Source organism: Gymnoscopelus microlampas (genome assembly GCF_963454915.1).
Source record: "Gymnoscopelus microlampas genome assembly, chromosome: 12".
NCBI classification, from domain to species: domain Eukaryota; kingdom Metazoa; phylum Chordata; class Actinopteri; order Myctophiformes; family Myctophidae; genus Gymnoscopelus; species Gymnoscopelus microlampas.
In genome coordinates, this window is record NC_139949.1 from 41,102,923 (window position 1) to 41,116,837 (window position 13,915).

Sequence of the window (13,915 nt, forward strand, 5' to 3'; positions counted from 1 at the left end):
ACCCAAAAATATAGATCCATGCTTGTTGTGACCCAACTCAATGTAGTATTTAGTCAATAATTGACAATTCATTGTTTGACTGCTGATAACAGCCATGTTTACATTTTACAGCTGTTTAGAGTGTTTGTGCAGTCAAAAAGCCAGTGATTCCCCCCCTCCAGACTTGTTACAAACAAATACAATTTTGGCCAAAAATTAGGTCTTCTTCAAAGGAAGTTTTTTATAAAGTTTTTCAATACATACGAGAACCTGCTCTAAAAGTAGGTAAAGAAACGCTTTAAAAAAAAAATCCACTAGTTCTCTGAATTTGAGATTTTTTGCATTTATGAATAATTTATTGCTAGGTTCTTAGTAATCAACTTTATTAACAATTCAAATTGCTTTTTTTGGGGATTGGTTAATGTTTTGTACGTGTTTCCCCAGACTTCAAATGTACAGTATAATTAATGATTGGTACAAGACGATTACAGGGAATTTGTGTAATTTGTGGATGATTAACATCCAACCATGTTAAAATGTAGGTATGATTTTTGTGGAATGACATAGCCTAGGCTATCCAACAACAGTAACAAATTAATAAATATTGGTACAGGCTACTGTTCTTGCACTGTAAAATCCTCAGTTAATTTAACTGAGTGTACGAAATTGAATCAAATGGACCCGTAGCCTTAGGAGCCCAAATGGAACTTTGTAATTCTGGGAGTGTACAAATGAAAAGAACCCTTAGGTGCCCAAATGGACCTCTCAGAGAGTAAAACTCGGAAAATGGAACAAATGGCTTTAGGGGTTCAAATGGACCCCTTAGAGTTAGACCAATGAATGGAACCATTTGCACGTTCTCAGAGTTAAATAAAGACGTGGGATTTTTATTGTGGGGACTCAACTGAGTTGTTCATACCAGTGGTTCTCAAACTTTTCATGTCAAGGAACCCCCATCGATATGTATTTACCTCCCATTTGAAAATGATTTGTGCCAGCTAGGGACCCCTGACACAATATAATGTTTGTGTTTAATTCTTTTCAATAGACCTATATTATTCCACAATGTTTTCTCATTATTAAAAAAAATAGCTGAAGTGTGTTGAACTGATTTATTAACTCATTTATTCCTGAAACCCCCTCAAGGACCACGGTCACCAGACATGTCGACCCAAGACAGCTCGACCCGGACCGGTCGACCCGCTGTCGACCCGCTTGGACCCGACAACTCGACCCAAATTCGACCGGACCGCGAGAGAGAGAGAGAGAGAGAGAGAGAGAAAGAGAGACAGACAGACAGACAGACAGACAGACAGACAGACAGACAGACAGACAGACAGACAGCGAGAGGAGAGAGAGAGAGAGAGAGAGAGAGGGAGAGGGAGAGGGAGAGGGAGAGGGGGAGGGAGAGAGAGAGAGAGACATAATAATAATAATATGTACATTGATTTACCAAAGAATTATTATTTGTCTGTCAGGGTGAAACAAGCCCAAAGGCTTTCAAGCAAGCACAGCCATTGAGATAGACACCTCCTTACCTCAAGCCCTATTGTCTTCTTGATGTGATAAGGCTTTCAAGCACAGCCATTAGACACCTCCTTACCTCAGCTCTAAATCCTTACAGTGTGTCTATTATCAATTGGTTCAGCCTGGCGATCCTCAATCTGTGTTGTCTGACAATTATTCTTGCACTCACTTTATTCTCCCCTTTTCAGGTAAAGTGCAAAGTTGCCATGTTATAATAAGTTTCTATGAATGCTTTAGCTTCAAGACTGTATTGGTGTGGGACTGTTGGTGTTTTTGTTGCACTCGTTACAAAGCTAATGGAGGCTAATGGAAGCTAAAGGGAGCCACCCAGAGGCCGTTTACAGAACATCATAAAGTGACGTTCAGTCTACACATTAGCAGCAGCTCAGTCAGTGTTGTCGTATATGAGATGCAAATATTATAATTGGGATTTCATTTATATTGCATATTTCATCTTACTTACATTTTGTTTACAAGGTGAATATGTATGCTACACAGCATATGACCGTGTCCTTGTTTAAGGAAGGATAGGCTATCATAAATGTTTAGCTTCAGCCTATTTCCTTTTGATCACCTCAAACACTGATGGATGTAAGACTTGTATACATGTATGCTTGTACTGTCACAGCATAGCAGAGTATGACCTCTCCGAGGGGTTTTGTGAATAATCACATGAAGTATAAAAGTCAGATATATAAGAAGTTATAGTTATAATGGTAATGCCTTTATTGATTGTATGCTGTGCTTTGAATACACTATATTATTTGTATGTGTTATGGAAATGATTATTTTGTCATTCAGTCATAAAGTGACGTTCAGTCTACACATTAGCAGCAGCTCTGTGTTGTCTGACAATTATTCTTGCACTCTATTTCCTTTTCATCACCTCAAACACTGATGGAAAGTAACTAGTAACTACAGTTACTATAGGCTTTTTTTGTTGGTTATATCCAGGGGTGCACATAACTGGTGCGCAGGTGCGCATGCGCACCCAAAATAAAAAATGCGCACCACATCAGGCGACGCGAGGCGCTTTTGCGCACCAACAGCTGGGACAGGAATTTCCCAGCTTTTATTTTTTAGCAAAAATAAAAAATAAAAGCCTAGAGATCGAGGCTAGGAATTTACTTCCTGAAGCCACACTCACACAATCACTCTAAAGCACCCGTCGGCTCATGTACAGCCATTAGGCACAGGGGTAGAGATATGACTCGCGTCGCCTCGCATCGCCTCGCATTGCCTCGCTGCGTGCACGCAGCCAGCAGCGGCTGTTAGAGGCACTCGTCACCGATGATGAACGCACCGTAATGGTGCAAAATATGCCGTGAACGTCCCAATCTGGCGGATAAAATCAGCACAGCAGCACAGGGCACCAACCTTGGGGGCTTTATCTAACAGCGTGAGAGAAAAAAAACGGCGAAAATCGGCGTAATTTAGAAGCAGAGCGTCCTTTTTTTCTCCCCCCCCCCCCCCCCCCGTTGGGCACCGTGCTGAACCCCCCCCCCCCCCCCCCCGTTGACAAAACCGTCCGTGCTGAACCCCCCCCCCCCGTTAACAAAACGGGACGGGCGCCATGCGCACCAAGTCACATGTCCAGGTGCTCTTCTGCGTACCAGACCTAAAAAGTTATGTGCACCCCTGGTTATATCATTTTAGTTGACCTTGTAACAGTAAACTCATGTACTGTACTGGTACCTTTTCCTGTGCAAACTTCAATCAATCTAAAGGATCTGGTATTTCTATTATTGGCATATCTTTTTAATGTTAATAATGAGAGCTATACATTTAAGGAAGGATAGGCTATCATAAATGTTTAGCTTCAGCCTATTTCCTTTTCATCACCTCAAACACTGATGGATGTAAGACTTGTATACATGCTTAATGTCCCTTTAAAGTTAAAACTGTATATAGAATGCAGATATATGCAGAGAAACACAGAGACACAGAGCCATCAACAACATCAATCACATTCCTAAGGCTTTTTGTATATACTACTATTTTTTACCTTTTTTTCAATCATTGAAATTGTTTCACACTGCCCTGTTTTGTCAAATAAAATAACAGTTACTTTAATTCATTTCACCTCTTGTGTTGTGTTTAATGATGGCAACTAGTGTAGATCTGCTACTTTCAAATGATTTTAGAGGAGAGGAGGACAAAACAGGCTTACAATATGTACTCTTAAATATACTATAACACTTCTTAAAAAAAAGTATGCAACTGGGGGAGCATGCTTACAATATTTACTCTTAAGTCTTAAATATACTATAAATATACTCAGGACCTCCCTCACCGTCACCTTGTACCTTGTACTCTACTACCCTCTAGGGGTTACACAGAGCTACTACTTCAGACAACCAGACCCGGTCGATCTGGGTCGAGCTGTCTCAAAATCGCGGCTGGTCGAGCTGTCTTGGGTCGACATGTCTGGTGACCAGGACCACTGGGGTGGCCCAGGACCAGTGGTGTAAAATAACATTTACTCAAGTACAGTACTTAAGTACAATTTTGAGGTATACTTTTACTTTACTGGAGTATTTCCAGTTTTCAGTACTTTTACTTCTACTCCACTACATCTCAGAGGCAAATATTGTACTTTTACTCCACTACAATTATTTGAAAACTTTAGTTACTAGTCACTTTGCAGATTTTGATTATTATTACAAAACATACATTACCCACTTCAGCCCTATATACATTTTGGCCATTTGAAAATAGCAGATCTACAAGATCACAATGCATCATCGTGCTGTGACGCATTGTGAGCTTGTAGATCGGCTATTTTGAAAATATGTTCTTAAATACATTTTATACATTTGAAAACCTGTGAAATGGGACATTCTGCATAATGAGTACTTTTACTTTTGGTACTTTAAGTACATTCTGATAGACTTTTACTTGTAACAGAGTATTTCTACATTGCAGCGTTGATACTTTTACTTAAGTAAAAAAAAATATGAGTACTTTTTCCATCACTGGCCCCCGGACCCCACTTTGAGAACCACTGGGTTTATGCAAGTTGCACAATGTTGTTTCCTGCGTGACGTCACGTCGGCTGTGGGTTCTAGCGGTCCAGCCTCTGTCTGTCTGTCTGTCTGTCTGACTGTCACTGTAAATCAGTGTTGCCATGTCCGCTTATTATAAGCGACTTTGGGCTTGTTTTTCTGTAAAGTCACTTGTAGCCTAAATATTGGTAGTTACGGCCTTCCCTTGCAGATTGCGTTTTTTGTTGTTGCTTGTTTCTGAAGTGTGGTTGCTTATTTGGGCTTGTTTCCTAATGTTGTTTAAACCAGTGGTTCTCAAACATTTTCATGTCAAGGAAGGACGCCCAAATGAATATGTATTTATCTGCGGAGTGTGGACCCCCCATCTGAAAAAAACAACAACTATTATGCCAGGGACCCCCATACAAGATTTTTGTTGCTAAAATGTTTCAAAACATATTCAAAATGTTTCACTTTTGTTCAAGATTTGTTTGAAAATAGCAGATCTACAATTAAGCTCACAATGTGTCGCATCGCGATGCGTTGTGAGTGAGCTTGTAGATCGGCTATTTTTAAATTGCCGATGTACATACATTTTTATCATGGTTATATATATTATAATAAAACAAATTTGTAATTCTATATAAAGTGCTCAATGAAGCCAAGTTGCTTCTTTTGGGCTTGTTTGTTTACATAGACCTGTTTGCTTGTTTCTCTCGCAAAATCTGGCAACGCTGCTTTGAAAACCGCTACTTAACTCATCCCTGGCCGGGATCATCAGCTCCTGTACAATCCTGACCTGAAGGCACTTGATCGTTTAGTTTGTAGTGTGTTTTGTGTGAATTGTGTCCGTATTATACGCTGATCAAACACTGTATTCTATTTTAGATTCATTGGGAATCCCTACAGTACAGAGAGAGAGAGAGAGAGAGTGATCATGTCGTTGAACTTGTCCGTGTCGCTTGTCCTGCTGCTGCTGGCCGGCGGAGCGGCTCTGACCGCAGAGCTGACCGACCCGCTGCTGGACAGACAGCAGATCCAGGCCAAGAGACGCCTCACTCTGCATAACATAGGTAAGTTATAGGCCAGGGGTTCTCAAACTTTTTCATGTCAAGGACCCCCAAATTGACACTTATTAACCCGCGGAAAAGATATGCCAGGGAACCCCATAAGAGAAGATTTGTATGGCTCTAGCAGTGATTCTCAACCATTCAAATTTCAAGGACCCCCAGTTTGACATGCATTATTAGGCTACGGACCCCCATTTAATGGCATTTATATCTCTGGGACCCCAATTAATATTGTAAAATCAATGTTAATTTAACTCAGAGTGTACAAATGGAAGGTTCCATTTGTACACTCTCTGAGTTACAGACCCATAAGGGTCCATTTGGTTCCTAACTATCCATCATTTAGCTGGGGACCCCCTGGAACTCCCTCAAGGACCCCTGGGGGTCCCCGGACCCCACTTTGTGAACCAATGTTATAGGCAACTGCCTGTCAGTGGTGGAAAAGGTACTCAAATTATTTGCTTTAAAAAAAAAGTTTTTAGAAAAACTAACTTATATATTGTATCAATATATAACTAAATATATTGATATGTTTATTGTAACTTTGTTTTTTTGGGAAATAAAAATACTATATTTTTCCCATTTATAGTCCTAGATATAAAATATAGCTGGCAAATTGTTTTTGATGGCTTGTTAGGCTACTTATGGGTCGCAATGCGATGCATTGTGAGCTTGTAGATCCGCTATTTTCAAATGACCGAAATGTATAGGGCTGAAGTGGTTAATGTATGTTTTGTAATAATAATCAAAATATAACTAGTAACTAAAGTTTTCAAATAATTGTAGTGGAGTAAAAGTATTTGCCTCTAAGATGTAGTGGAGTAGAAGTAAAAAGTATTGAAAAAAATTGTACAGCACTTGAGTACATGTTACTTTCCACCACAGGGGTTGCTAGGATTTCTTATTTTTATGGAAAAAAAAAAATATGTAGATAGTTTTGCATTAGTCTTCTAGACTATACCTGCCTATCACTGATGACTATTCTGCCAGAAATGTGTGCTCGCAAAGTGGGGTCCAGGCAGGGACCCTCAGAGTCCCTTGAGGGGATTCCAAATGGACCGTACAAATTTAACCAAATGAACCCGTAAGGGTCACTCTCATAGTTATGGTGCTCCTACAAAGCCAAAGTGCTGTAACTATGTTTAATCTGGACACACTGACTGGACACACTGAATTTATTTGTCTCAGAAGTCAGATCAGCCTTCATGATTTTGGGGGATAAAAACAACTATGTCAATAACAGATATGCAATTAATGCACTTTTAATCACTTATATGCCATTAACACATTTAGCTGACCAATTGAAACACTTAAAACCTGTTTTATAATTATTTGCATATTACTGAATGACTAATCTCTCAAGAACAGATTCTGCTCTCCGTTTGAATCTGTCGGGGGGGTTCGTCATATCGCGTACGCACTGGCCTACAAGTGGCCGTGCCTTCAGATCAGGAAGCAGGCCGTGCTTTACCCAATCAAATGTAGTGGGCGGGATTTACATGTGTACCGATCCTTCCCCACTAGAAACAAACCAAAACTAATTTAACAATAGCGTCCTCGGAGCAGACAAAACCACAGAAAGATATTCACATTTTAACTTGCTCTTTCATCATAGAAACAAGTGGGCTTATAACCAAAACGATCCATGTTCTCTGGGAGAAGTGGTGTTAGTGTTCCGTGTAGAAATATTGTTAGTGGGAATGAAAACATAGTTGCACCACCGGTTTCCTTGCGTACGTGTGCTACGTCGACTTCCTCCCAGAGCCAAGTGAGATAGTAAAAAACAGCAGAGGGCGATGTTTTTTCTTTTCATTTGGCGATGGGTTCCCAGATTGCTGAAGGGCTAACTAACTGTCCAAGAACATTCCCCCCTGTGCTGTGTCAACTGGCACCCAGTGTGTAGCTACCCACAGGGACCACTCTAAAGAAAAACCTATACCTTGGTACAAACAAATAAACAGGGGGAAATGCCCAGGGGCCATTCATGTAGCCAGTTAGGTCAATGATTGATCAGGGTATATTTGACCTTTGACCGCTTACTGACACACTAATTATTAATATCCACTTTAAACCAAAACATCCAATCACTAGACCTGTCACAATGATTACATAATCGCCTAACCGCAATTATTTGAGATAGATGGATTTGAGATTTGCATAATGGTCTGAATCGTTTCCCTGTTGTGAGCTTGTAAATGTAATATTTTCACCCTTTTGAGTGTAAAATCATTAAATATAGCCTATTTTTGATTATTGGTATCGATCATTGCCAGTCATTTCGTTGCAATATTCAAGTTACTGTTAAATTGTTGATCGCAATTAAAATGTAATGATGTGTGTGTGTGTGTGTGTGTGTGTGTGTGTCTGTGTCAGTGGACATCCAGGGTTGCTTGGTGAGTTCAGGGGACGTGGGGTGTGGGATGTTCCAGTGCTTCAACAACAACTCATGTGAAGTCCATGGACTGCACCACATCTGTATGATTCTGCTGCACAATGCTGGACGCTACGACTCACAGGTGAGCTGCTGCTGCTGGCATGCATGACGCACGCACTCACAACACTACTAATGGGTTGTGGTTAAGTGCATTATTGACTCATGGATTCAAGTTTTCAGTCGCCACTGATTTCAGTCATTTATATAAGATTAAAGAAGAGTATGGTTGGCTGTATGTAGAACGGCAAGAACATAGGTTTAGAATGCCAATACATAAACGTCATAATTCTACATATTGTGTTAATTGTTTATGAAACAGCGCTAATGTGGGGAAGTCCTTTCACAAAACACAGATTGGGAGGGCCTAACAAAAAATGTACTGTATGAGTCATGAGTTTTGTTTTTGCTTTAATCGCTGTATACGTTGTTGACCAGCAACACATTTTGAGCCTGTAGATCTGCTTCCAAATGTATAGCCTACCTATAATTACATGCTCAAAATAGGGTAAAAAAAGATAAATCAATTATTAGTTTGATTAACTAGGGAAATTGCATCCCTAGACTCAAATATAGCACAACACAATATTCATTAACAAAGACCATGCCAATACCGGTATGGATTCAGGGAGGTTTATTGCACAATGGATGTAGTATGGATGTCTGAGGGTTGAGGTATGTATGTAGGAAGGGAGGGATGGGGTAAGGGTCCAGGGATGAAGGTTAGAGGGATGAACGGGTGCGGATATGAAGGGAAGAGGGTTGTGGGATGAAAAGATGAGGCATCATGAGTGGATAGAGGTCAGGGCTGAAGGGATGAAGGTAAGAGTCAGGGTCGTGGGTGGATGGATGGAGTAAGTCAGGTGTTGGATTGATGTTGGCTGGTGGCTGGAAGTTGAGATGACACAAGGAGAGTCAAGACACCCCCTCCAGGACCCCCAAGTGTCCTGGAGGGGGTTCCAGGGGTTCCCCAGCTAAAAGATTGATAGTTAGGAACGAAACAGAAGCTTACAGGTTATGTAACTCTCAGAGTTATGGGGGTCTGTGGCCTAATGCATACCAAAATGAGGGTCCCTTGAAATTTAAATGTTTGAGAAGTTGAACCACTGCAGTAGTGTCCAGTGACCTGTTGGGTGTGTTCCTTCTCTCTCTCTCTCTCTCTCGGTCAGGGTAAGTGGTTTGTGAAGGAGGCATTGCGCTGCATGGCGGTGGGTCTGCGTCAGCGCTTCAGCTGTGTGAGCAGGAGGTGTGCGGCGGTCAGGGACATGGTGTTCAGCCTGCAGAGGGACTGCTACTCCAGACACCAGCTGTGTGACGCTCTGAGAGACCACATGGACACCATGGGAGACCTGCTGCACTTCCACCTGCTCTTCCCCCCGGGGTGAGACACACGCACACACGCACGCTCGCACGCAAGCATGCACACCAAGGTTATTGGTAGTTATCTAAAAGTAACGAAATAACGAATAACGAAAAAAACAAACTAAAAATATCAGCATTTTAAAAAATAAAAACTAATAAAAACTAGCAAATCAGCTCTAGAAACTAATTACAACTAACTGAATTAGAAAAAAAAAGGTCAAAACGAACTGAAACTAAACTAAAACGAAAAGTCCAAAACTATTATAACCTTGATGCACACACACATACGTGCACGGTCACACGAACAAACTATTTGTACACTCTCAGAGTTACCAATCTTTTAGCTGGGGACCCCTTGTAACCCCCTCAAGGACCCCTTGGGGACCCCTTGTAACCCCCTCAAGGACCCCTGGGGGTCTCAGGACCCAACTTTGAGAACCACTGGTGTCTACACCCTCCCCAAGCCCAATCAGCAGGGACTGGCAATGCCAGGGACTATAAATGTGGGGGGGGTGTCAAAAACTTGGGGAGGGAAAAAAAATAACTTCCCATTCTGTTCAACAACACCAGCTACTCTTGCACATAGACATATAAAGGTAAACGCCTCCTCCAGAGGCATCTGTATCTCGGGCACCATATTGGTGGGGGCAAGCTTCCGCGTGCGTCACAGAATGGGGCGTTCGGTAGGCCAATCAGAGGCAGGTGGGGGCGGGTCTTTTCGTAACCCAGCCCCCACCCTTAACCCTTTAAAAGGCAGCCGCGCAACAACTAGTCAGTTAGACCCGCTGTGATTGGCCAGTAGTCAACGTGCTGTGATTGGCCAGTAGTCACTTTGTGGCAGCGTGCCCCCTCTAAAATCGCGGCCGCAAAACAGGTCGCTCCAACGAACTGCAGAGGCCAATGAGGTATCTAGGTTTCTATATCTATGCTCTTGCAGACATGACTTCACATTGTGTGTGTGTGTGCGTGTCACCACCAGGCCGTACGTAGAGTTGGTCAACTTCCTGCTGGGCTGTGGAGAGGAGGTGAGGGCGTGGGTGAGCCAGCGGCTGGGTGAGCAGTGTGACCAGCAGTGGGGCGCGCTGTGCGGCAGCTTCAGTGGCGGCTGCGCTTTCAACCAATCGCACGTTCCTCTCGCCACCGCCAACAACTCGTTCCCCACCGCACCCCAGCCTATCACAGAGCATGACCCCACTGTGCTGCAGCCAACCAGACGAGACCATCCGCAGAGGAGGAGGGATCAGACCAAGAACAACACGACCGACCCCGGAGTCTCCACATCCGGACACACAGCCGTACCGGCTCTGTAGATGGACACACATATAAGCCTGATTTATGCTTGGTTGTGCGCCAGTGTCGCACGGAAAATAACAGATCGACAAGCTCGGAGCGAGCTTGTTCAATGTTGTATATAGAAACCTAGCACAAAGAGTATGGAAATTTGTGTTTGGTAGATTATTTCTCTATTGTAACAGTGGTTCTTGGAATATACTTTTATACCGTTGGAAAGCCTGTTAATTTTTCTTTTAAATGGCGCCCCATTTGTAAGGAACACGCATATGTATGTGGGTAGGCCCGTCACAATTATTACATAATCGCCTAATCGAAATGATTTGAGACAATTAATCGTTTCTATGTTGAAAAATGTTCTTAAGTTGAAATAGCAGATCTACAAATTAACAAGCGGCGTGATGCGTTGTGAGCTTGTAGATCGGCTATTCCCACTATCAATGTTTTTTTTTAAGTATAAAGTTATTAAATATGTCAGTAATGTCTTTGTATATTTAGGTTATTTGTCACAGCTGCCCTGTGCAACTTCTAAAAGCCTAACTTAATTTATATTCATATTTTCCAGTGTTCAATGACAAAAACACAATTCAATCGTTAATCGCAATTATTTGTGTGACAATTAATCGTCATGTAAAATGTCATTATCATGACAGCCCAACGGGCTAACGGTGCAATAGTTATTTCCAAGAAGTATTGTTACAATAGAGAAATAATCTACCAAGCACAAATTCCCAAACTGTTTGCGCTATGTTTATATACACATACACACATATATTTATATATTATACATGAATAATTATAAATTGTAGATTATGTACTGTGTGCAGTATAAGGATGAAACCATTTATCTACCTCACTTCAACATATGAAGTTGTAATGGATATATACATTACAGCAAGGACAGATGTGCGCGCGCACACACACACACACACACACACACACACACACACACACACACACACACACACACACACACACACAAATGTGAAGTCATGTCTGTAAAATGCTTTACAGGGAATGTGTTTCCGGTTGATGCACAGCTGAAGATTCACTGTCTGTATACATGTAGACATATTTAAAGTCTTTATTTATAAAGGGATGGTTTTGCATCATCACATGCTGTCTGAGCCATTCATTATCCTCAGTGGTTGAAAGTAAGTAATTACATTTACTCAAGTACTGTACTTAAGTACAATTTTGAGGTATTTTCTACTTTACTGGAGTATTTCCAATTTTCTGTACTTTTGCTTTTACTCCACTACATCCCAGAGGCAAATATTATACTTTTACTCCACTACAATTATTTGAAAATTTTAGTTATTAGTTACTTTGTAGATTTTAAACATACATTAACCATTTCAGCCCTATATACAATTCGGCCATTTGAAAATAACCGAGCTACTATTTTCAAAAGATTTTTATACATTTTATACATTTAAAACCTTTTGAATTGGGACCTTCTGCATAATTAGTACTTTCTACTTTTAGTACTTTAAGTACATTTTGATACCAATACCTTTGTACTTTTACTCAAGTAAATGTTTTGTTCCGGACTTTTACTTGTAACTTGTTGGCATCTCTACATTGCAGTATTGATACTTTTAGTAAAAGAATCGAGTACTTTTTCCACCACTGACTGTGCTTTTTCTACAGTTGTATTTGTTTACTTTTTTTTGTATGAAGCTTTCCTAAAACCAGCGCATTTGAAGCATGTTGTCTACATGGTATGGTGCAACACAATAAAGTCATCAAACGAAGAACTCAATGAGTGTGTCTGTCAGTGTTGCCAAGTCTGCTGATTATAATAAGTGACTTGGGCTTGTTTTTTTTGTAAAGTTGCTTGTAAATTAGTAAAATAGTTAGTTGCTGGTGGCGATTCTTTTCGGCTTGCTTCTAAAGTGTAGTTGTGTAATCAATCAATCTAAACTGATCCAGGAATCCTCAGTGTGCATTTACACCTGAGATTGTCAAATGGACCCATAAGGGGTCCATTTTATGAGGGAAAATTGCTGTGTGCGACATCTTTAATGCTGAAAAATAAAAAAGAGGGGGATCTGATGGGGCGTCATGTGATCGACATAAACTGACTACAAACTCTATGGAAAGTACTGAATAGTGATTACAAAGGTTTAACCATTTGAACCCTCTATACTTAGTCAAATGGACCTGCAACTGTACTTGAACCGCCTTTTCCCTCTACACCAAATCTCTCTGCCAAAAATAGCTTTGCTAAAAATGTATGTCTAAATTTAGAGTAGACAATGATTTTTTTATCCCTTTTTCTCCCCAATTTAGTTATGCCAATTGATTCCTCCCCACACACATTTCTGTGGTATCACTGCTGTTGTCTCCTACTGACCCACCATAGCCAGTGAGGAGCCCCCACCAGGAGGACGTAGACGTAGAGCCTTCGTCCTACTCCTCCCGCCCAACACTCCCTGCTGACAGGTGCCTCCCCAGCCCGCAGAACTACGTGCAATGACCAATATCATCTTCCCCGCCCGGCTTTCCTCCCCCGAACACGGGACAATTGTGTTCGTGCAGACGCTCGACAAAGCCGGATGCACCACGGTGGATTCTAACCCACAACCTCCGTGGCGGCGGGCAGTGACTTTACCACTGCGCCACCCTAGCGCTAACCTGATCTGATTGAGTAACCAGGTTCCTCAAGCACAAATGTATGAAGCAGGCTTATTGGATCTGGCAGCATCAGGTTACCCGAGCGCTGCTATTCTGAACTTTTAAAAGCACTCTGCTCAGCCAGAGAAAGTGCTCTGATCAGCAGTGCTTTATGAAAGCCTATGCTGTCGCCTTTTGGTAATTTCTCACTGTAAACTGGCTCTGTACTTAGACATTTCTTTTTCCATCTACACCAGGGGTCTTCATCAGGGGGTCCGGGACCCCTAGGGGGTCCTCAGAGTTACTACAGGGGGGGGGTCGCCAAATATTTGTGTGATATGATTTTTTCTTTTTACCCACTTGAAAGTGAATTAACCACTTGAACCCTAGCATCCCTTTCCTGAGGAGAACTTTAGCCAAAAATAGCAGATCTACAAACTCACAGGCGTTGTGAGCTTGTAGATCGGCTATTTTTGGCAAAGAGTTATAGGTGTAGAGGGAAAAAAGAGCAGCAAAAGTTTATCTGAAACACGATTTTATACAATATAGAGGGGATCCCTGCTTCATCTCTCTCTCAGCTAGGGGGTCCTTGGCCTGAAAAGGTTGAAGACCCCTGGTCTACACCTACTCTTCACCAAAGATATGGCAATTTT

The 13,915-nt window shown here is 41.6% G+C and overlaps 1 protein-coding gene across 1 annotated transcript; it reads left to right on the plus strand.

The window, feature by feature from the left end:
* Positions 1 to 5,427: 5,427 nt before the first annotated feature.
* On the plus strand, positions 5,428 to 10,663 carry LOC311057352 (stanniocalcin-2-like; the record flags this gene model as incomplete). Its single annotated transcript, XM_084074307.1, has 4 exons — positions 5,428 to 5,563; positions 7,934 to 8,076; positions 9,161 to 9,372; positions 10,333 to 10,663. The coding sequence occupies 4 exons, from the start codon at positions 5,428 to 5,430 to the stop codon at positions 10,661 to 10,663; spliced, it is 822 nt and encodes a 273-aa protein (XP_083930433.1).
* Positions 10,664 to 13,915: the final 3,252 nt, after the last annotated feature.